Here is a 25,312-nt window from a genome sequence, read left to right as displayed (position 1 = left end):
TGGCCTCTGTGTTGTGATTGCTAAAGGTGCTAAGCGTGTCACAAGGTGATGAGTATCGATAAGCTGTGGAGGGACCAGATCCAGGAATCCTTGGGAGTTCCCGGCTTCAGTCTACTAAGGGATGTAACACTGCAATGGTATGAACATTATTTACTCTATAAGGAGCCCCTCATGGACTCTTGTCCTTTCTGGAACAAAAAACTTTAACAAAATGAATGAAAATAACAACTAAAAAAAAAAGAAAATAATAATAATAATAATGAGCAAACATAATAGGGTCTTCGCCTGAAGTACCTTCAGGCTCAGGCCCTAATAATAATAATAATAATAATAATAATAATAATAATAATAATAATAATAATAATAATCGTAATATAATAATAATAATAATAATAATAATGAACTCAGTTCTCTTTGTGTGATGTAAAGAACTGCATTTAGTAAAAAGGGTCATGATTCAAATCCCATTCACTGAAAATATTCATGACTCAACTACATACCATTTCACCTATCGGGTTCATCTGTTTCTTAAGCAGATAAATAACAAATAAAAGATTCATTTTTTTTTTTGTTTTTTTAATTTTCCATTTTCCATGACTGTCCATGCCTGTGAGGAAATTTTTCACAATGAAACCTTCACTGAAAGACCAGCGTATACATGAAAAACGAACAGAAAGACATATAAATGTACTAGCATATATTCAGTTACAAGCTATGCGGCTTTACGCAACAGAAATGTGTGTTAAAATAAAACAACTATATCTAAAACAGACTTTTTGTATCTCTACAGAACCACATACAATGCTCCAATATGTAGGTATCTGTGAGGCAAATATTTATTACTTTCCTCAAATTTGATAAATGTATTCATTTATAAACAAAATTTCCAGGGCTAGAAATTGTTATTTTCCAAATTGCATGAATTCCAGTTTCAGATTTTTCATGACATGTGGAAAATATGCCTCACAGAGTGTGACTGATTGCTCTGGACTATACTGTAAATACTGTATGTTGACGCGTCTGATGTGGCGTGTTCTTACCTTTGTTTGTGCACTTAATATCTGCAATACTTTTTGTCAATCAAAGAAAGACCACTGCGTATGTTTGTCTCTTGTACCGGCAGACACACACACACACACACACACACACACACACACACACACCCTCTCTGTACTCACACTGTACTCCACTCATACGTCCAATCTAAACTTTTTTCATATTTCTGCCAATTCATTCACGTTATACAGTGAGACACTCGCTGTTATCTTTACCATACGGTTTCTCATGAAAGTCTTGCACTTGGTTCCTCCTAAACTGAAATACATTCCAGTCATCCTGTGTATGATTGTCTCACTGATAATATTTGCTGTACACTGCAAACACAAAAACACACCCCAGTGGTTCTAACGGCTACTGTGGAACCAATGGTTTCGCCACAGCTTTTTGTCCTGCCTCCCTGTCTGCATAAATACAATGTGTTATGAATGCTGACCTAACAATGAATTCATCTTGAAAGTCTGGAAGCACTGTGTGTCTTGTTGGCGCTGAGACAGAGAGCACTTGGCAGACAGTCTCAGCTTTTATGCCAACAGCAGGACTTACTGTAGGGGAACCTTTGTCAAACAGGTGACAAAGGCCATTCATGACACACACACACACACACACACACACACACACACACACACACACACACACACACGCACGCACACACACAAATCTGTGTAATTCTAACAGGTCCATTAGCTCTCGGGGTAAAACCTGTGTTCTCTGTCTGATTTTTAATGGATGGCATAGGACCTTACAGCTGTGAATTGCCTCATGACATCTCTCTCTAGTCTGTCCTTGATGTCCAATCTCACACTCTCTGTCTATGTGACATATCAGTCTCTCCCACAGAAACACACAGCCGGCCACTAGACAGGGGCAGGTGGACAGTACTTGTGAGAAGCAACATGGGAAACTAACAGCAGGGTCAGACCTTAAAAAGAAAAGACTGGTAAATTAGAGAAATTGCTGATTTTGAATCTACAGAAAGATAAACTGAGTTCTGAGAGACGACGCATCAGTGGAGCAAGATGTGTGGATACACGGTGCTAAGAAACTTCTCAGCTTTCTTTGCCTATAAAAGCTTAAAGCCAGTTACAGATTAGCCACACTCCTGACTATCAGGATAAAATATGCAAACTAGAAGCTTGTAACACACAACACACCGGACTTCAGCTTACAATAGACGCTACTCTGGAGGTAGAGTTCAACTTAGTTGTTTCCTTTAATTTGTAAGGTGTACTTTCCTATAAATTATAATTAGCCTGGAATCTGGAGACCAACTGGCATCCTTCACTTTCCCTCCCTCCCCAGTTATCATACTGCTGTACTGACCAAAGTCCAAAGACTTGAAAATGGAGCTTTTAAGGTCAAACATTGTAAAACTCTCTCTACAGTTGTGTTCTCAGTGATCATTGCCACTAATTCCTTCATTCATTTCAATCAATGATTGTATTGTCGTGTGACTCTGGTCACTATCACGGTTGATTCTTTAGTTATTTAGAGTTCAAATATTCATGTTCATCGAAACATGCTCATAATGGCTCGCTAGGTGGCTCGCTACCATACAATTTGTAAACGGCTTGAGAATTTTGTTGCTGAATACTGACAGATGAACCTCAGACATGGAAATGTTGTCAATGCTGAGGTCACCATTAAGGTTTCATGTCAGTAAAGGCTTGGAAAAAACTCTGAATAAGCACATAAATGCTGAATTCTTTGTCCTGCATGCATCTACCATGCATCTACGTGCATGTAAAGCTGAAGAGTTGAAGACCGAGGTGGTGGCGGTGAGAGCAGAGTAAATGGCAGAGAGATGGCGAGGGGGAGGAAGACACCAGGAGTACTTCGAAGGTCAACAAGTTGAGCATGCCTTGCATAATCCACATTCCTTGTCTACTTCCATTTCAGCTTTCTAACTTTATCAACAGCCTCCTCCGAAGTCAAAAACATGTCTCGCATTGTAAAGTATTTCAAAGATTGACAATGGGTGAGTATCAACAACATTCTAGATAAAGTGAAGCACACCTTGAACTTGTACCGTCTTATGTGCGTGTATCAAAACTGACATTTCAAGTGTTTTTGCAGCCAAACTCCCAAAGACAGCACGGTGAGAGTGTGTGTTTGTGCGTGTTTAATACTTGTGTGTTTGTGTATTGATTATGAGTGCTGCTGTCAAGACAGCACTCAGAGAGAAACTGACACCAGCACTCTAAAATCTCAATGACAGTTATTGATTTATTCAGTCCAACTGAAGCAGGGAGGGTTCAGCTGAGGACAGCTACAACCACTACTACAATACACACACAAACACACAAGGACAAAAATTCCCATAGTATATGTAGAATGGACATGTACATACATACATACATGTATGTAGGAGTGGGTGATACACCATGCAATACCAGAAATAGGCCCACAGGTAGAGACTTGACAATACTTCTTCCAATGCTGCTACGATCTGCAGAGTTTTGGAGAATCCTGCACACAAAATCATTCCGTAGATGTACTAGCTCGTTGGAGTTAAAATTATTCTCTTACAAATTAGGACTACGGATGGAAATTAGCCATCTACTAAATCTTGTGCCTCTCTCTTTCTATTTCTTGCAAATGATGAAGGCATAAGCACTCACAGTCCTTTTCTAAATTAAATAAATAAAACACATTCCTTTAAGTTCCAAGAAAAAGACATTGATTGAAATAGTTTAATAAGGTTTGGGTATTTTGAAGGTGGCACGGTGGTGCAGTGGTCAGCACTGTCGCCTCACAGCAAGAAGGTTCCAGGTTCGAGCCCCGGCTCCATCACAGGATCTTTCTGTGTGGAGATAATAAAGGGCTAAAAAAGCAACAATGTGAAATGAAAAGTGATGAGATTTTTTTTTAACTTGAGGCAAAAGCTGCAAAATGATCCATTAAATAATGTTAGCAACCTTATTGATGAGGCCAGTTTAGCAGTAAATCCTGCTAGCTGCTGCAGTGTCAACAGTCTGAGTCCACCGACATCACACAATGAGGAGGAAAGATTGAAAGTGAACAGAGGACTAAGATGAAAGAGACACTTTCCCTCAGGGTAACTGAAAGCGAACTGGCCGATTCACTTTTGAACCCAGATTTTTATCATAAAATTTTAAAAAGAGGCTTTCCACATGTTTCATGAGTAATTTAGGCTTGTAAAGTTTTCATGTGTGTGCTTATGGGAGATCATAGCTTGCTGACTAGTGTTTTTTTTGTTATTATCAGCGGTGTCTTAATCTTAGTGTGTGTGTGTGTGTGTGTGTGTGTGTGTGTGTGTGTGTGTGTATTTCTCTAAGTGGTGTCAGTCAGTCAGTTCCATCTAATTTACTCCACCGTCTCCACAATGCACATTTGGGTGTCTAATAATATGTGGAATGAAAACACGGAAATTACTGATGACTTTGGCTTGAACATCTAAGGATTTGCCATTTAATTTTCCCTGGCATATTGTGGTGAATTTAATTGTAGACAATTTGGTAGTTGATACTGATTTTATGCTGCACTGATCCCTAAAAAGTCCTATCACCATTACAGGAAGGCTTGTTGAATGCTGACTAAATGAAAATACTGAAGATTTTAATGTAGAGTAATTAAGGGCCAATCCATTTTAATTAGCCATTTTTGTCATCAGATCACAGCCGGATAAATGTAATCTGTGTGTGATGAAGCAAACCTGAGGCTTCTCCAGGCAGTGGGAGTCCTCATTCCATTCAATCAGTTCATTAAGGTCAACTGGGACTCCTGTTGTTTGGTGTTTGTTTGATTGTTTGTTTTTACCTCCAAACACAGAAAAAACTTTATTGAATATTCAGTAAAACTCAAGGGTGACTGGGCTATAAAACCATAGCTATGATCATCACAATTCATACAGAGATATGAAAAATGTTCTGACATTATAATGTAATGTTACAATGCAGCATGCTCTTATTTTGAAGGGCAGCTGTGGGTCATGACTGAGTAAATAGCCTGAGCACTCAAAAATTTTGTTTACATTCGCAGAAGTTCGGGTAAGAGGCCTGTAGTTGAAGCTGAGTGACAAGTATATGAAAAATGAGTCGTTTAAAAAAAAATGCAACAATGACGCGAAGGACAAAGTCATTGTGGAAAAGGGAGAATCCGACTAAAAACTGGACCCTGCGGTGATGACACACACCGACGGACAGGAAACACAGCATCCTGTTTCATCATTTTAAAAGTGACACGCTGGAATTCACAAAAAGTGAGGAACCAGCCATGAGTGCTATTCATCTGTTACCTTGCTAGTATCCAGTCTGACAACTCAGTTGTCAGCAACAGTATCGGCAGGTTCCGGAACAATATCCCCTCCAGAGACAGTGTGTATGGCAACGTAAAAAAAACCCCAAAAAATAACAGCAACTTCTGCCATAAACACTTCTTAACCTGATGTGTGTTTTTTCTGAGACTGCTTCAGCTGCTTGAAATTGTGTCAGGGATGTGAGGAGACAGGCAGCAGATGAGCAACTAGACATTTCAATACAAGAATAAACAAAAGCCAAACTTATAAAATAACAAACTGTCAGGTAAACAGACAGCAGGAAACAGCGCAAACGATCAGACGGGTAATGAAAACGAGGCTAATGCTGCCTTCTATTGTACGTCGACTCGCTATTTCTGACCTCAGATCAAAATGTGTTCCAATGCATCTGCTCAGGAAAACTACAAATGCCTGTAGCAACATGAGGTTTGTTTACCCAACGTAGTTTTGTGAGTACGGATGGTTGCATGCACACAGATACACACGAAAAAAAAATGGTAGGAACTCGGTAGGACGTATTAATCACAAATAAACTAAAGGAATATAAATGTTTAATGGACACTAAGTAAATTATTTGTGAAAAGATAATTCTACCTAAATTCTCAGTGTGCACTTTTCCATATTTGAAGTCAGTTATTTCCAAATTCTGAGTACGCACTATAAAATACAAACTGAACTAACGACATAAAAAGAAAAAAGCTGGGAAAATATGAGGGCAGGGGAGGAGCTGATTGGATAAGAGGCGCGAGGAACAGAGCTGTGGATGACGGATGAACAAGCAAGACAGAAAACAGGTGGGAAAATGACAACAACAAAAAAGCAGGCCATAAAAAACTACAAGGGATGTACATTTCAAAATAAAACAGGAACTACAACAAAACAGAAGGACCAAAAATTTGTGTAGATAGATGGAGGAGAAACTCAGGCATCCAAAACTGAAAATCAGGACTCTGATGAGAAGCGCACGGGCACGCCCACCAAGACGCTATAACCCTGTACCCAGGAGACACCCTTTTCAGGAAATATGCAGCATCTGCCTGTCTCAAACTGGGATGGATGACACATCCTAAAATACACCAACAGACACTTGACATTTCCTGTGTGGATGACTCATCCAAGGTGGTGCAATGCAAGATGATTGCCTTTGCCACTCGTACATATCCTTATATATTAGAAAACTTCCTCCAACATGAATGGACACACACCAACATGCCACCTTCACTTTCAGAGAGAAAAATGGGAACAATGATCGAATGAATGAATGAAGAGAGGCATGAATAGAGAGGAAGCATAGCTGCAGCGTCAAATTCCACATGCACATTCAAAGACCATAAACACTGTGGACACACACATCAGAAAATACGCACACTCTCAGCTTACTATCCATGCACAAGTATAGTTCACTTACACTGAAACAAACTGTAAATTCAAAATCTTTTGACAAATGTTATTATGATGCGATTCATTGACATAAAAAATTAAGTGCTGTTTTTTTGGACATTTTTCTTCTTCAAGTTGAAAAAAAAAAACCAATATTTTGGTGCTTTGGATTGTTCATTGGTCAAGACATGTTTACGCACACACACACAAACTCCAAGGAAAAAAATTCTCCATAAATCATGTGTGAAACAACTGACACATGCACCCGTCACACTAAAGTGCAAAAATACATGCAGACACACTGTACACACAAAGTCCTGCTCAGCAATCCTCCCATGAGAATGTCTGACTGAACATTAAGAGACTTTAAACTGACATTTCAAACAGTCCCCAGAGGACTGCGCCAATCTGGACTCCGTACTTCCTGCCACATGACTTTTAACCTTTTATCGGCTTCAGATGATACGATCAAAACCGTTCCCAGTGACCCAAAGGTTACCTCTCCTCTCTGGTCCCATGCACATAAAACTGAGAACTGGATCCCTGACAAACCAAAACAACAAACATGACATTTACAATGCAGTGATATGAAAAAAACAAAATTAGTGGTAAATTGCTTAAAAACAGCAATTAAGTCCTTTCCCATTGCCAGTACAGGACTTTGCCTTTATGTTTATTACTTTTGTCATTGACCTGTCCCTGTCCCCCCCAATTTGCAAGGCCATTTTGCCCTACCAAGCTGTCCTAGTTGCCCCATACCCATCTGGTGCTCAGACCACCACATACTTCTTGTTGAGTTGTTGGCCACATGATCTGACAGCGTACAGCCTCATCAGGAGGACTACACTATTCCCCCAGTTCCATTCCCGCCCAAACAGGCACTCTGAGTGACCAGAGGTGGCAGTAGTGCAGCAACCAGGACACGTGCCTTCATTCCACCTGCGTGCGTGCATGGACGCCCAACCCCACCAGAGGCAACATCCTGGAGAACTGAGCTAGTGGCCCCCATGTTAGTTGGCAATGAAATAGACCGTTGCACTCACTATTTGGGTGCCCCAGATTGGACATTCCTATGCAGTTTTTCTAAACATGCAGTATGATACTTCTAAAGAAATGGCAATTATTAAGCAATACACTTGTGATCATATGTTACTTGTAAAGTGACAGTACTATAATGTCACTGACTAGCTTCAACAACCAACCATCAAATTAGTTTTTATCCTTATTTAGCCACAAATGAGACCTTAACACTATGCATCCTGCAAACTTAATACATGCGTCCTCCTTTCACTTGCTTCCAAACCAAATTCATGTGCTCCAGCCAGGCTGAGCCAGGCAGATCAAGATCTTTAGGGCATGACCAAAGGGGTGATGCTCATGAGAAACACAGCGTTCAGTCTTACGAACGTTGCCACATTGGTCCAGAGGACTGGCCAAAGTCAACAAAAACTCAAAAGTTCTCAAGGATGAACTGTAACTGTCAGAGAAACTGCTTTGAGGTTCTCATATGCTTGGCTTTGTCTCTCCACCACTCCGTCTCTACAGCACACTAATGTAGCTATTACGTCAACAACTGCTGACAAATATCCCCACCTCAACTTAATATCTATATGTTGGACCAAGCAGCCATGCAAACCCCCCCCCCCCCCCCCCAACTCTCATTGGTTTAGGCAATACTACCCAGTTCCAGGGGCTGTTCTAGCAACAGGACCAACCCTCTGGAACTAAATTCATTCCATGAATCTGCTGAAAACACAGATTAAGACTTGAGTCTTGCTGGAGTCTATCCCAGCTGACATTGGGCGAGAGGCAGGGTTCACCCTGAACGGGTGCCCAGTCTGTCACAGGGCCATCAGGAGCAATTAGGGGTTCAGTATCTTGCTCTCCTAACATTTTCTGTTATTCTTCACTTTAATTTTGCTGCCTGAAACAGTCAAAAACTTAGCAACTCTTACACTAAAATACATTTCTACTTGTTTTCTCTTTTTTCAGACTTGGCCCTTCAACTGTCAAACTTAACTCAACAATCGCTCCAACATTCAAATTTTTTTTTTCTCTCTAGCCTCGCCAAACCTTACATCCTGCACCATCACACACTACCCATCTTGATACTGGCTACTGAGTCTTGACTGTTTTCTCATTTTTCACATCTTCTAACTCAAACCTTTTCCAACTGGTCTTTTTTTTTCCTACCCCCCCTTCATTTCCTACCCTCCAGTTTTCGGTGGCGGGTCTTGAGAACAGGCCTTGTGCAATAGCAGATGCCTCCATATTTGGACACGCTGATGGAACTGCGGGATGAGGCCCTCACATGATCCTCCTTCAAATACCCTCCCATCCATCTATCCATTCCTCCTCCCTTTCCTCTCCTTTGTCATTATATTAGTCCGGGGAGTTCCTCTGCTGCCCTTTTCCTTTTTCTCTTCAACTCCTATATCTCTCTTTTTTTTTTCAATCACCCTACAAGGATTTAATAAAACATTACTGGGATGTCTGGTGGATCTTGTCCCAGTATTGCAAGCAGACCAGAATATCTGGAATCCCCTGGGAAAACACCCTGGCTATCAACAACTATCTATTGAAAGTAACTGCTGCATTTAGTGAAAAATAAAAATAGAATGTAAACCAGTAACATCAAAACATATACGTTTGTCTTCTCGCTCTCAAATAAGACCAAAATGATTAAAAAAAGAATACATACAGAGGAGTGCAGCAGGTTGACAGGAACAGTGACGCACACCAACTGTCAATGCGTCACACCACTGAACACACACATACACACAGCTGTTAAAAGGCATTTTAGTGTTGCACTTCACAGTGTCTCTGAGTGTCTCCTATGGAGGCGTGTCGCTCAGTGGCAAAACACAGTCCTTGAGCAAGAAATGACCAGCCTTGGTCCTGCTGCGAAAGGGACGCTGATGACGACAGGCACGTCACTTTGTATCATGCGTGGTTGCAGACATTTGGCCACATATTCAGTTAAAATAAAACACTGGTGTCTCTCATAGTGTACATCCAGTGAAGGGTAATTACTGAGCAAGCATTGCAATTCTTAGTGTCCCCATGTGATTTTTGTATATTTTTGTGTTTGCTCAAATTCCCTTGAATTGTATTGCAGATACAGTTATCGCATGAGGGATTTAGCTTGCTGTATGTGATGGATTTCCAGTGTCCTCTTAACACACACACACACACACACACAAACACACACACACACACACACACACCTCCCCAGCTGCTCTAAGCTAGACTGTGGGAAATCCTTGAGAAAGGGTCATGACCAGAAAATATGCTCCTTCTTCTTCTCCTCTTCCTCCCTTCTTCTCTTCCTCCCTCTAATGACACACAAGTCTGTCTCTCAACAGAGCAGACCACCAGGGAACAGCACTTTACAAGCTGTTTATGGTAAGGCTTGACTGATACAGGTTTATGAAGGCAAATACTTACATGTTTATATCCGATACTTCATCTTGGATTTGTGTCATTTTAATGCTGATGGCATTTATAGGCAATGTTTGATCAGCCAGCTTAAGTAGAAAACCAACTATATGACTTATCATTATCACTCTTGCTATCACGGCGAGTGACAGAAGATAAATATCGTGACAACTCCCCCATAAAGTGGATGAAAAAAATCCAGACAAAGTCAGTGTTGAGAACATAATTACGACTCGTTATGGCTCAATCATTTGGTGCGCATCGAAATCTGAAGCCAAGTTTAAGTTGCTGGTATCTGTCACACAATCCAGCTTGTGGTCCATTTACTTCCCTTAAGAAATTCACTACAGATTGTGACACCTCATAAAATGTGCACACAGCTTTGAAGGCCAGTCATTATGGGGGAGGGATGAATAAATCTGAAAAGTGGTACCACCCAGGGTCCAACAATCCAACCAATGGCCCGTGGCCACAACACGTTAAACTGTGGCCTAAAGATTTTGTGTAAGTGATGGTGTAGGTAGGTGGGCACGGCAGTGGGAGCCTTCACCAACTTGTTCCCGTTCCACAAACATTTGGATTCCTTTGTACCTTTGAGGTCAAAAATAACAGCCAACAGTTTAGTGACATTACAGAAGGATGAGTAACACAGAGGCTGAACTATGAAAACCAATTATTTTGGTGTGAAAGCAGGAGTTGGTCGTAATGTCCTGCTGTGTTTGTCGACAGATTTCTGAACTAAAAAATTTGAGAATGCTAGATTTTTTTTTAAGCTTTCAGGAAGAAGATATTATGATGTGCTGAACAAAAACTACCCAACACCTTTTCTCATTATAAGCAAAACAGGTTTGAGACAAAGCTTGCTGGGGTTTTTTTTTCTTTCAAACCAACCCATGGGTTTCCATTAGATAAAATGTGCATGTAGTGCCTGACCGTGGATACTTTCATCCTATCAGATATATCAATAATCTTAGAAAGCTGAAGCAACACTAAAATGCGATTGAAAAGTATAACAAAATGCTGACTAATCAATATCGCATCAAGTCATTATTGCGGTACGTCTTATAGGTATAATACGTGTTTAAACTGTTGTTTATGGCAAATTTGGATGAGCTGACAGCGCAACCATCTCTATTTTAATTCAATAGACTCCTCGATTATCCAGCAATTTCAGAGACCTTCCCCCGTTTTGGACACTGTCCCTGTGTGTGTCCTGTTGAATATGACGTGGCCAAATTCTCACATGGTCTCATCAAAGCTAGCTACACTGAAAGGGTGAAAGTAGCAAAGGAAATCCACACAGAAAAAACAACAGAAATCTCGTAACCGGTACCCTGCTTCTTTTATCTGACATGTTCTACGTTTGTCTGGCTTTCTTTTCAGCGCCCAAATCTTATTGCTGAAGTCTTACTTTTCCCCACATAATTGATAAACTCTTTGTTTTTATCTCTCTTATAAGCTCTTGAGCTCTAGAAACCAGTGCAAAGGAAGCTCATGGATTTTTTAAAAGGCTTGAGACCGCACTCTGTATTTATTATTCAGTACTACCGTTTATCACAGCACCACTTCGGCATACTGTACTTGGAACGCACACACACATATGCACACACACCAGCTGTCTTTGCCACACTGTCACAGTCGTCACAAAAGAGAAATTTTGTCTCATGCAACAAAGCACAGAATAACCAGCGGGTAAGTGATACTGCAGTGCAGTAGAGAAGTACGTTGTCCTCATGTGGGTAAACCCAGACTGAAGGTGTACCAGAGGCCACCGACACACATGCAGATTCTTGACCCCTGCCATAAATCCCATATGAGGGGTCAATTTGTAATATTAGGACAGGAATTTGCGCTCCAGCAATAATATTAGCAGGACTTTGGCCAGTAAAGTGCATAAGAGGGCAAAGATCACAATATTTTCCCAAAGTAATCGCAAAGTCCAAGAAAACCATATTTGGTTGTTCTGGTGGAATCCTTGCTGTCTTTGTAGATTTCTACAAATGACAAAATACAAACATGTGCATGTAGCAACAGCAATCTGTAATAGTAGCAGCAACCCACAGATATGAATGAAGCACATGAGGATCGGTGCCTCACAAAGTAGCACACTGTTCATTCAGCAGCTGTTGTTTGTATGGAACTTCAAAATAAAAGAAAATATAGCCAAATATGATCAAGTACAGCAAGACCATTTACTCTGCAGACAGGGGCACCGACCCTTCCTGCTATTTTCAAACACAGCTATGCAAATGATATATTCATTAAATATCATATAGACTGAACATGCACTGTGATCAGTACAAAACTTACATTTAGCACAATATATAATGTAGCAAAGTGTTTCACTATAGTTACGTGAGGGGTGAGTACAACCTGCCACCAAACCAGAACTCTACACATACCAGCCACTGCAACGCCCAGTCAGCTGAAGTATCAGTCCCACAACAAGAACAATTACTGTGTTGATAAATATAGTTGCCGTGATATCAATTATATATAGGGCAATAGAAGATTTTTGCCCCCCCCCCCCATTTGCAAACTTTTGTCTTTTTGTCCAAACCTTGAAGGGAGCAAATTGATTATTGTTGCTCGATTAATTGCAGAAATTATTAAAATTAACAAAAACAGCAGGCAAAAGAACAGATCGTGTGTGTGTGTGTGTGTGTGTGTGTGTGTGTGTGTGTGTGTGTGTGTGTGTGTGTGTGTGTGTTTGTGCGTGAACACTACACCAAAGTGATCATACTGGGACAGGGCTGGGCATGCTTATCAGTGCCACACACACATGCAAACACACACACATGACTCAACAGATTCTTGAGCAACAGGAATTACAAACTTCTAGTTAAATATGTAGAGTGGATGAATAAAAGACGGTGTATTATACAACTGTGTGGGAGAAGAAATGAGTGCTTCCACAGGTCAGTCAAGAACAAGAGCTGAAGAAAAATGACATAATTATTGTAAGCCGTCTATTATGATCAAATGTGAAAGAAACAGAAGTCCATAGCGAGCGGCAGTATATTTATGTAAAGTGAAAGAAGAAATAACACCATCTAAGGGAAGCTCCTGCTTGAAGTACTCTAACATTCTGTTGGATCGTTTGCTTCTGCCTGGCATTGTTTAAGACCCATAAACCACCTCTCTCTTTCTCTCACTGGAATACATTGGTAAGAGTTCTCAGTCATCCAGGTCAAGTTATTTCCAAGAGGTACACAAAGGCAACCGGACTTGCTGGAAATTTCTTAAAGATGTTTCAACCCTCATCCAAGAGACTTCTTCAAATCTAAGTCAGACCGTTCTAGCAGAATTGAATAGGCCTCTTGGATGAGAGGTGAAAATTTTCCAAGAAGTTCAATAAGGTCCAGTTGCCTTGATTTACCATTTGAAAACACCTCTCTAGAACACACACTGGGCCCTAACTTAAGCTTGGTGCCAGCTGGCACTTGGTCAAGCACAAGTGTCATTTCCAGTTTCAAGCTGGCACACATGACGTTTTCATGCCAAGCGTCCTCGCCCTTTAACTAGTGAACAAGTGAACTTGGACTGCATCTGCGTCAGCAGGTGCTTATGTATGTTACTGCGTATGTTAAGGAACATTGCTATTTTGGGACAACAGGAAACGTTTGCACTATGGACCACAAAGAGGCTGGTCTTTACTGAATGCCATTATTTGTGAAGTGCTACTTAAAGGGGAGGTGGGCGGATGTTCGGCATTGCATCGCAGTTCTATTGATGACCGAAAATGTGGAAACACTGGTTGCCACCTCTTACCAGGCCTGCTTCACCTCCTCCAAGCCTGCTTCAACTCCTCCAAGCCTGCTTCACCTCCTCCAAGCCTGCTTCACCTCCTCCAAGCCTGCTTCACCTCAGATGGCTACAGTGAATGTCTGCTGCTCCCCTTTTAAAAACATAAGACATGCTCACATGCCCACTTGGCGCATGCGGGGGTCCTTTTCTCTTGATGAGATGTGCTCGCCTCTCCAAGGGTGATTGGTGTGCGCCACTGACATAGCAACATGCCAAGTCCAGGAACAATATAGGCTTTAAAGGGAATGACACAAGACCCTCTGATTGGTTTGAGTTAGGTCACACCTGAAACAAAGCTATGAAAAATTAGATGTCTAATGCCTGCGTCTTTGAACCACGGGCCATGGTTTGTGCTCTGAGTATGAACCATATAGGGCCCACAGTATTAAACTGAAGGATAAAGTCTGAATAAAATGTATTGGACATAAGATATTTGAATGTGACGATATCTTTGGTCGAGACTCCAAACCCAATCATATCCAACAGTGTGAGATATTAAGGGAGATAATCTCACACTGTGACTGCTGCCACATCATCAAACCTTTATTTGGTAAATCTCTTTACTTGGTTTAAAAGACTATAGCACTTAATTTTAAACATATCTAAGGCTATTTAATGTATATCTTCTAAAATCCATCCATCCATCCATTTTCTACCACTTATCCTGTTAAGGGTCACGGGGGGGCTGGAGTCTATCCCAGCAGCCTTCAGGTGAGAGGCAGGGTTCACCCTGGACAGGTCACCAGTCCATCACAGGACCAACACATAGAGACAGACAACCATTCACACTCACAGTCACACCTACGGTCAATTTAGAGTATCAATCAGCCTCGTCCCCTCTTGATGTCTTTGGACTGTGGGAGGAAGCTGGAGTACCAGAGAGAACCCACACAGGAACAGGGAGAACATGCAGACTCCACACAGAAAGATCCTGAGCTCGAACCTTGAACCTTCTTGCTGTGAGGCGACAGTGCTGACCACTGCACCACCGTGACGCCCCCATCTGCTAACCAACAATAAGAAATGCAGAATGAGACTTTGCACTAATGAGCGTCAACACACGGGTGAATTTAGACTAAACTTTGAAAAGCTGCAGGGATCTCCTGCCCAAACATCATATTCTACACATTAAACTCAAATAAAACTATGCAACTATCACACCATAATCATTTGTGGGATTTCAATGAAAATGATGTTATAAATCAAAATTTATAAGAATACAGTACTGCCAATCATTTTGCAATTGCAAATCAGTCAAAATAACCATAATTTTATTTGTATATTTTTTTAACCCTTATGAAAGCCACTTTTTTAAGGGCTTGCTTATGGTTCAGTGTCGCTGTGGCAACCAGACACGTGTGGTCACTCAGTGTTTCTCTCATCGAACTTTTAGGATTGCAAAAATCTTACAGTTGATAGAGAAGAAAAAAATAAGTAAGCCAGCAAGAATACTATAACTAGCTAGAGTCCAGTATGTTTGTGTTTGTTCTTCTCCACTGCTACCGGTCATCCTGCACACAGACAGACAGACAGACAGACAGACAGACAGATACAGACATTCCCACAGACAACACCAACTTGTTAGGTAATAAGAGTTGACTTGGATCTTTGCAGTGACAGAGAACCCAAAAGACACAAGTAGCAAAAATGTCATGTTTGGTCAGAGGCCTGAAGCAAACTGTCTCCTCTAAACCTCAATCAGGCGATCACTGGTGCAAGACTGCATGTAGAACACAGATGGAGAAGAAACCATGAAGCTGCAATATGTCCACAAACACATCAGTACATTGGTAAATGTGCAGGTAGGAGGAGGACTGCAACCGAAGAACTACGTAGGTAAACAAGGCCTAATTCACAAAACTTCAAACTCGCTTTATACTTGTTTGAAAACGTGAGTAAAGCACTGACATCATATTTCTTCACATACATAAACACGGTCTTCTTGACAAGGTCTACATTCCATACACTGCAGCCCCAAGAGGTTCACTGCCATCATATCATCACTAACAATCCAGTAATTCGTTAACTTAGAGTAAGTACAATTCTTTTACATCTGCTAAGAAACTACTGCATCTTCTGATAAGGGGAACTAACAGAAGACTAAGGGCTGGTACCAAAACAAACACCAGACTGAGTGAAGAATAATTGCTTGTTAGGTTTGAACGGAAAAGAGCAAAAAAAGACGGTGTGTTTGTACGATGAGAAACTGAAAACTTCTTGAGAAGCAGCACCAGAGGCAAGTGGCAAATAAAGGAGGAAATTAACCACACTTCAGAAGGCTGGGCTTTTTACCTTCAAAGTTGAAAGAAATGTCCAAATGGTGAAACTTAATTTTATAAAAAATATACAAACTTTTCTGACAGAGACATATCTCCTCAACCACAATATTCTCCAAGGAATTTTGACCAAATTAAGTCTGATCATTTGATGCATACTGTTCGTGTTCATATCTATATCATTGTTCTCCTGATTTTCATTTCAAAAAACTAAAATGATGATGTTGTGATATCTATGGAGATCTGTATCGGGAAAAAAAAAACTTTGTCTGTAGAACGTAATGGTTAAGTTTGATACTCTGCAAAAACATGATATTTGATTAAAATGGTTTTGTGTCATAATTTTGTTTTAATATATTAATAATAAGGCTGCACGGTGGTGCAGTGGTCAGCACTGTGGCCTCACAGCAAGAAGGTTCCGGGTTCGAGTCCCGGCTCGGGCACGGGCTCTTTCTGTGTGGAGTCTGCATGTTCTCCCTGTTCCTGTGTGGGTTCTCTCTGGTACTCCAGCTTCCTCCCACAGTCCAAAGACATCAAGAGAGGACGAGGCTGATTGATACTCTAAATTGACTGGAGGTGTGACTGTGAGTGTGAATGGTTGTCTGTCTCTATGTGTTGGTCCTGTGATGGACTGGTGACCTGTCCAGGGTGAACCCCGCCTCTCGCCCGTTGACGCTGGGATAGGCTCCAGCCCCCCCGCGACCCTTAATGTGTAGGAATAAGCGGAAGATGACGATTGATGGATATTAATAATAATAATACTTCGTGTGATTTGGAAATAGCACTGTGCGATATTGCAATTTTGGTAACATTTACTTTGTATGATTTGGCCCGTTTTCCTTCCTTCCTCTTTTGGTCTTCTACACAAAACAGTACTCAAGAGATCCTTGCGAAGGTGCGTCATGTTGGCTTCTCTCATATTGCAACTCTTCTTGTCTTGCACAATTAATTGATTTGCAGTTCTCATATACAGTTCTCAGCTGTGCAATTATATAACCACAAAAAAAAGCATTCCTTATTTTGTACAATAAAATGTTGCAGATAAAGTTGTTTTTTTTAAAAAACAAAACTATTTTATCGCCATTTTTTAAGAAAACTTGGTTATTTTGAAAAAAACAAACAAAAAAATTAGTTTTTGTATTTTTTATGCTGGTTTAAATTTGCGGGTTTGAGTTGAGAATTTAACACAATAAATTGATCAGTAATTTCTGTGAATTTTTGTTGAGCAATGAGAAATTACATTCGTGATATGGTTAGTTTATTGTATCCCAACAGCAATACTGTATACAATAAAGTGAATATGACTTTTTCACCACATCGTGCAGCACTAATCCGTCCCTCAGCCTTTTTTTTTTCTTTCTGGTGCAGAGACACACGGCCCAGGTAATCTCTGTCCCTGAGCAGGGATCTGTGGGTCGCTGAGTCAAAGGCAAACGAGTCCCCCTTTATCTCCCTTAACAAAAGCTGCATGTCAATATCTCTGCTGCTGTTCAGCAGCCTGGAAATAGAGTGATGGCACCATTTAGAGTCAAGTGTGAATACATTGTGACATGAGGCCTGACAATAGGACGCGGTCTCTGTCCAGCAGAAGCCTCAGATTAGACGGCAGCCCACAAGGATTTCCCTGCTGGAGAGATTAGCTCCATTGATGCTGCATCCCACAGAGGGGACGGGGACACACACACACACACACACACACACACACACACACACACACACACACACACACACACACACACACACACACACACACACACACACACACACACACACACACACATACATATAGAGTCATATAAGTAATTCAGAGATAATCTTTCATTTATAGAGATAATTATGTTATGAAATCCCTGGTTATAAATTATTATTGACATGTATCAGCAATGGAAACTTCTTAAAAAGCAACAAATATGTGATGTGCAGCCACGTAAAGTATTTTGGATTGAAGAAACAGTCAGAATGAAGAGTGCAACAATTGTTCATACACAAAATACATTTGTGTTGCACTTATTTTGTAACAGTTTATTTACTAATTCCAAAGGTTTGTATATTGCATCTTCATGATGTTACACTCATTGCGTTCTGTATTTAATGAGCATCAAAGTGAGGCAGTTTCTTTATCTGTAACTGTTACTCATTGTTGTTTTCACAGTAAAATGATGAAACTGGAGAAATAAAGCTGCCGAATACTTTCTCCTGCTTTTTTCTGTCTCAACTGTATTTTTTTCATAAATATTTCAGCTCCATCGCTCTACCCTAAGAAAGCTTACATTTATGTTTATAACACACTGTGGTGTGTTGCATTTGTTAAACTGTGATTCACAAAATAACCTGACCTGAAAGTCTATGAAGCTTTGACTCTTTTATGCGTGCCATTCATTGTGTTGGATCCCTTCTAAAGCATAGCGAGGGACGAGGACTGCAGAAGTAGCCTTGGTTACAAGTCCTGTATAGTAGAAACCTCAAATGTAAAGATGTATATATATATCATTCCTGTCAAATAAACTATACATGTGAGTTCGATGTAACAAACTCTATGCTGCTAATAAAAAAAATGTAATGGTTGCACTGCAAAATAACAATTTTGAATATTGAAAATGACTGAAGAAAAAGAACCCCAAAAAAATCATAAAGTTCTGTTAAAACTCCAAAGGGCAATAATCTAACAAAAATAGTCAGATTTGTTCTTGATGATAAAAATTGCATAATATATATATATATATATATATATATATATATATATATATATATATATATATATATATATATATATATGTCATAACCCTGAAGTTGATTTTTAACCAATAATCCTTGGGTAATGACAGCATGTACTGCACCTGAACGTTGAATGAAATCCAATCAATATAAACCAAGCCGTCTGTCCTCCTGGACCTCTAATCTCTCCATCTCCTGCTTCTCTCGCTCGCTGTTTCAACAGGACTAACTGGCCTGATAACATACTCCAGAGCTGTCTAGTCATGCAGAGGTGACCCCACTCAACCCTGATGACCAAGTGCTGAGATACACAAGTTCAGGTTGTATTCTTTCAACCTTCATCCTGTCTATGTGTGATGGCGCCTTCTTTTATCTTTAGACTTTGCTGCGCTGGTTAGCTTTCTCACGCGCTCATTCCTCAATGGACAACATATCTAGTTATTTATTACATTCCTCCACACCAGTGATGCCTTGTCTTTGTGATTGTCTTCCGGTGACACATTCACACAGTCATTTTCACTCCATGCACAGATCTCATGAGAGGTCACTTACCCTTAAGTTTCTCCACCACACTCTGCCCGGCTCGCTCTGCCACCCGCCCATCCTCCCTCTGGTAACGGTCATCCAAAAACTGGGCAGTAGCCTCTGACAGGTGGACCTTGCCCGCCATGCCCAGTTGCTCCATCAGGTTAGCCAGATTGACATCATTTGACCACACATCAAACTTAAAGCGTTTCATTCCCAGGATCCCACACAAGACGGTGCCTGTGTGGACGCCAACGCGCATGCTGACAGTCTCACATGTCTCCTGGCAGAACTGTTCAATGGCCTGGATCATACCCAAACCCATCTCCACACAGCAGTAGGCATGATCTGGTCTGGGCTCAGGGCAGCCTGCAACACAGTAGTAGCAATCTCCCAGGGTGCTGATCTTTTCACAACAGGTGAGTTCACACAGGCGGTCGAAACGTCCAAACAGATCATTGAGAAGTCCCACCAAGGCTGGAGCTGATTTATTAGCAGACATTTTAGTGAATCCCACAATATCTGCAAAGAGGATGCTGACAGGCTCCATGCGTTTCATGTTGAAGGGCCTAAATATAATCTGGCCGCGTGGGATGGAGGTCTTCTTGCGTTTGTGATTGTTGTGAGGGTGGTTCTTAGGGCTTGTGGCACTTTGGGATTGAGATGCTCCTCCACCTCCTCCGCCACCCACTGAGACAGCTGAGGCAGAGCAAGCACCAGAAGAATAACGCTTGCCAGAGTTCTCGCTACCGCCGCCCTCGTCATCACCCTGCTTCATCAGCTCATCTGCGACACGCCGAGGCATGACTGAATGGATCATACGCTCCTTCAGGGCCTTCTCCACCTCTAAGTCCTTGCCATGCATGATAGCCTGGCCCACTTTGAGGAAGGTGCTGCGGGAACGCACCTCTGACATAATGAATAAGTGGATGCCGATGACATGAGCACACAAGTGGAGCAGGGCTTTGGCCGGGCCCAGCCAGCGGAGAACGTCTCCTTCCCAATCAGCACCCACTAATTCTGCCCCCCCAGTGGTAGTATCATAATTTCTGTGCAGCAATGGCAGCCACCCTAATGCCTCAAATAATATAGAGTAGAGGAGCCCCAGTATCACTGAGGCGTACAGACGCACATGGAGGACACTGTATAACAATAACAGGACCTCTATACACAGGGAGAAGGTGGCCACGGGGGAGATGCAGGGGGCTGGGGGTGGTGCTACTTTGTCTGGGGCAAGATGTGAGACATTTCTACTGGTGGCCCACTCCAGCTCAGTGAAACCTGCCGTCTGTATCTGTGGAGCCAAGGTGATGGCGAAGGTGACAGCAATCAGAAGCAGGGAGGTTTGGTTGTACAGCTGTGTGTAGGGTTGAGTAAAGGTGAACAAAAACAGGAGCACCAAGAGGACCAGAAATGATGCTGTGGGTGCTAGAAAAGTCATGGGTTGGCAACGGTCCCTATTGACCCCAAAGTACACCCCCCAAAGTAGGGCTGCCACCGCCAGATAGAACAGGACGTAACGAAAGCGTCTCTGTGTCTGAGGAAAGCATCTGTCTTGACACGCCTCTTCCAGGATGGGGGAGTCAAACTTGGGGTCCCAGCACTGGGCGGCTGAGCGTTCGAAGAGTGGTGGCGCCTTCCTATACCCCCTAGATGTGGAGGTCATAGCTGGTCTGGAGTCTGCTGAGCTGCAGCTGGAGGAGATGCTGTATTTGTGGAGGTTAGGGTTCATTTTACTCACAGCTCCATAGCCTCCTCCTCCTCCACCACTGTTGGCAGCCCTCACTGGCTCATGTTGATGCACGTGTGGCGCGCTGTTGGTAATCCGCACGGTCACGGCGCCATCCCCGCTGGAGTCGCAGCTCACTTCCGTGCCGTGCATGAGAAGCTGCCGGTGATGTTGCAGAGTGGCCATATTGACTGGAGTGACGCGGAGAAGGGGTTGGGGGGATATAGAGGAGAGGAGTTAAATATTAATATCTTCTGATGATAAGGCAATTAGACGCGGTGCGTGGGCGCCGTGTGTGCATATGTGGCACGGCGGGGGGGGGGGGGGTGGAGTGATGCAGTGAGACAGAGCAAAGGTGTTTGTTGTTGGAATCACAGTGCAAGTACTGTGAGAACGGCACAGACGTCTTTGCTACGCACACAGCAGCCTGCACACTCACTCACACAAGACGCGCCGTTCCAGTTTATTGAGCAGTCCATTATACGACCGCGGGTTTGCGTCACTACTTACATTACACGCATCCTTCTCCAAAGAGGCTCTGGGTTTGAGCCCGGCGTTCAGCTGCGGTAAAAACACTGTCATCACTCTTTCTGCCTCCTAAACTGAACATCCTTCTCGGAAAGGACTGGTCAGCGATGCAACGGGCTTTTGTGTGTTTGTGTGTGTGTGTGTTTGTGCGCGCGCGCGCGTCTGCCTTTATCAAGTCGGTCCTGACGTTACATGACTGGAAATGACCTCCTCTGCATGTGCGCAGTATTTCGATCCTCTTGACATTACAAACTCAGGCAATGGAATTACCGAGATTTATCTTGAGGCAACATGCGCGCGCGCGTGTGTCAAACAGCGGTCAGACGCAGGGCTCATACAGATGTGGGCTGTCAACAGTTGGTGTGCACAGCAATGGGCTAGAAAAAGTTGAAAAGGACCCTCACAGCATGTGCGGAAAACCCCTCATTTGCCCTCTTAAACGCACCCCGACTTGTTCTGAACTATGCAAGTGCTAAAATAAAAATAGGTGCAAATCAGGAGTTGCATCATCTCAAAGCATTAAGAATATATTAAAGATGCGTAATTCAGTCCCGCCTTTAAAAATATTGGAAAATTCCGTCAAAAAAATGTGGATGAAGTGTTAATTTACCTTCTACATTCCTCCTCACGCATGGCTCATTGTGCTATGTTTTATTCCCATACATTTCCATTCCATTTGTATTCCGACAGGAGCTCGCAAATATTCATGACTGGGTTATTTTGGAGTCCCGTCCAGTCCAAGATCCAGATCATAAGAGAGGCCTGACAGGCAGGCCTATTCCCACGGATCCAGCCCCGTCCTTTCCTGAACTCCCTCTCCGGATCTCCACCGTTTATTCCCCCTCTGCCTTCCAAAGAGGGGGTGGGGAGGGGTATGCGCTATTCAAAGAGAGTAATCCGACAGGAGAAGCGCAGAAAATACCATCTACTGGCCCGAATTAGTGTAGGTTTGCCTCTGCTGGGGAGTGTCTGCAACTTGTTGCGCGCAGTTGGCAAAACATACAGCTATGAGGAACAGCCTCGGTCGGAACAGGCTGGTCTATAAATAGTGATGATCAAAACTATTGCACTAACAACACCAACGGCGTGTAACTCTTTTCCTCAATTTATTCAGTGGGATAACAGAGACTTCTTCTTAAGAAAAAAAAATACTACTTTTAAGTCAAGTGGTAAAACGCGTGCAAAACGTCAGCGACCCCCCCCCCCCTTCTAGTTTCCAAAAGCTTCCAAACTTTTTTTTTTTTTTTTCCCAGGCCGTAGCTATTTCCTGCGTTTGGAGAGGAGACCCAGTTAGGACTCTGGTTATTTGGAGCTGAGGCTGTATTTCCTCCCCCTTGAGCAAAGAAGTAGAAAATCCCCAGAGCAATCCAGGAAAGCCCTCGAATATCTCGACAACCAAAAAAATCACCTCACAAATAGCGCCGACTTCTTATCACAACCAAGTCTTCCTCGGGTCTGGATAGCACTAGTTTTTGCTGGCATGCATGTGTCCAACAAACACAACACTGTGCGCTCTGGCTATTGTGCGTCCTCTTCCGTCCGCCGCTGGTTGCCTCCCTTTTTCTCCCCCTGATATAGGTCTCTGCTGGAGTTGGGGGCTAAATAAAAACAGACTTGCCTCCGGGGGTCCTACGGCTGGTTTTCCGTGTTATCCGGGCGAACATAATACCTCCACGCATGTAGCTGCCACCATCTTCGCTGTGACTGGGTCGGAAATCCTCCCCCAGCTGTTGTGGCGGTGCGGCTTGGTGAGACCAGCCTGTCAAGTACATCGCAGTTTGAAAAACAATGCTTCCGGTCCTGCTCATCAATGACAACGATCACATTTAATTCGTCTTTTCAACGCGGCTTTAAAACGCCAGTCAGTGCTGCAAATGAAACTGTGAATCGTTTTGAACTCTGTGGCTTTTTAATCGTTTTGTTTTAAATGTAATGTAGTGGGGGGAAAGTTGTCCTTTACTATTGCTTAAAACTAAAACGCACCAATCGTTGCAGGGAGCCAATCATCTGCCAATAATCAAAAGTTAGCAAGCTAACAGCAGACTACCTTTGACAATGTTTTATTTCAACATGAACAAACAGCAATGTACCAATGTAAAGCTGCTCTAAAAACAAGGAAGATCATTATCACTATTATTATTCCAGAATGAATGATGATGAACTTATGATAGTTGATGGTTAGCTAGCTAAATTAGTCAGTTTTGGGATTAAGGTAAATTAGCTTGGTGGCTACATTGGTTAAAGCAAGCTAGGCTTACAGCCCACAGCTGACATAAATGGTATGCATTGTTATTTGGGTAGTACTGTTTAATAAATAGCTTTCAGTTTTATTTATTTGCTATCTTGCAAAAAATGAAAGGAATATTTTGGTTCAGAAAGGCACATTTTACATAAAGGCAGACCATTACAATTAGCACAACTAACTCCAGCTAACAGCGGCGTAATGCTACGTTGCTGTTTTCCTGGTGTAAATAATTCCAAGTCAGTAAAGGTAAAATGAGCAAATTAATGAAGCAGATATCAATTTACCGCTTTTAATTTGAAATCCAAGATTGACTTCCGGTACCACCTTGTTTGTTTTGATCTCTCTTGACAAATTTAGTGGTGGGTGGGTGTCCAAAGTGGCGTTGCGTTCAGGTCACATGTCTGTAACTGCCATAACGTGCTTTAAAACACTCGCACTGATTTTCATGACTTCACTCTGCACACTTACTGAATATCAATGAGTAGATATAGTTTGTCTCCAGCAGGTCAGTCAGTGCTGCAACCGAATCTACCACCATTTACACTTTTATAAATGTCCTTTGTTTTACCTGCGGTGTCATCTTTGCATGGCTATACCTCAAAATACACTGCTTAAATGTGCAACCAGCCCATATCCACATCTGTTAGATACAGCTGTGTCTCAATAGATTTTAGTTTGATTTGTATATCTAATATCTCTCAAATTAAGAAGATGTAGGTCTTCGAAAAGTAAAGAAAAATAAGCATTTACAGCCAGGTCCTTTTGGAAAATTGGAAAATCGGGTGGATATGGAAACACAAATCTTTCTACCCAGTTATTCCTGTCAGTGGCTACGTTGATATTCTCTGTAGGTGCTTCTGTGTCTTCATTTAAGAGAGCGGCGTTCCCTTCGTGAAGAAAATACAAATTACACAATAGCCACAATCCAATTGATTACAGAGTGGAACCTAAACAGATTAGAAAAGAACTTCCCAGTTCCTGAAAAGTTTTATCTCCAAGGCCAAGACAAATAAAAAAGACATGAGGCAGAAAGGAGGATGGTACTGTGACACAAACACACCGTTATTTCTGTCTAATGTGGTGTGTTCCTCATGAACATGACTTGACAGCATGCAGGAGTTTTGATTATTTCCAGCAGGAGATAATAAAGTGATGAGATTGTGAGCAGCAGCGAGCAGATAAACATGGTTACACGGGGTTAAAGTGCGGATCCACTGCCGGGGTATAATCTCCTCCTTTGATGAGGCTCTAATGTGTAAACTTTGACTCCAATAAAGCAAGTGTGCATCGTTCAAGTGTGGGGAGTGTGTCCATGTGCATGTCTCTATACAGGG

At 42.1% G+C, this 25,312-nt stretch overlaps 1 protein-coding gene and 1 long non-coding RNA gene across 5 annotated transcripts in view; one reads left to right on the top strand and one right to left on the bottom strand.

The window, feature by feature from the left end:
• adcy9a (adenylate cyclase 9a) overlaps positions 1-23,481 on the bottom strand; it is a 39,565-nt gene extending 16,084 nt beyond the window's left edge. For 2 of the 4 annotated variants that reach the window (XM_086211005.1, XM_086211006.1), the window contains exons 1-2: positions 23,352-23,457; positions 19,504-21,396 (exon numbers count right to left, since the gene is read on the bottom strand). In XM_086211005.1, coding sequence (XP_086067131.1) covers positions 19,504-21,396; positions 23,352-23,412 — 1,954 coding nt within the window. In that variant the 5' untranslated portion in view covers positions 23,413-23,457. Of the gene's footprint in view, positions 1-19,503; positions 21,397-22,343 lie in introns of all 4 variants that reach the window. The other 2 variants (XM_086211007.1, XM_086211008.1) reach the window with 2 other exon arrangements.
• LOC147257196 (uncharacterized) lies at positions 13,053-19,515 on the top strand. Its single transcript, XR_015117568.1, has 3 exons — positions 13,053-13,071; positions 19,175-19,271; positions 19,483-19,515. It is a non-coding gene; the product is annotated as an uncharacterized LOC147257196 (long non-coding RNA).
• Positions 23,482-25,312: the final 1,831 nt, after the last annotated feature.

The sequence above is a fragment of the Aulostomus chinensis genome, chromosome 8 (genome assembly GCF_037954235.1).
Source record: "Aulostomus chinensis isolate RoL2024-O1b breed Wild chromosome 8, RoL_Achi_v1.0, whole genome shotgun sequence".
Lineage (NCBI taxonomy): Eukaryota > Metazoa > Chordata > Actinopteri > Syngnathiformes > Aulostomidae > Aulostomus > Aulostomus chinensis.
This window is presented reverse-complemented; position numbering and strand designations above follow the sequence as displayed.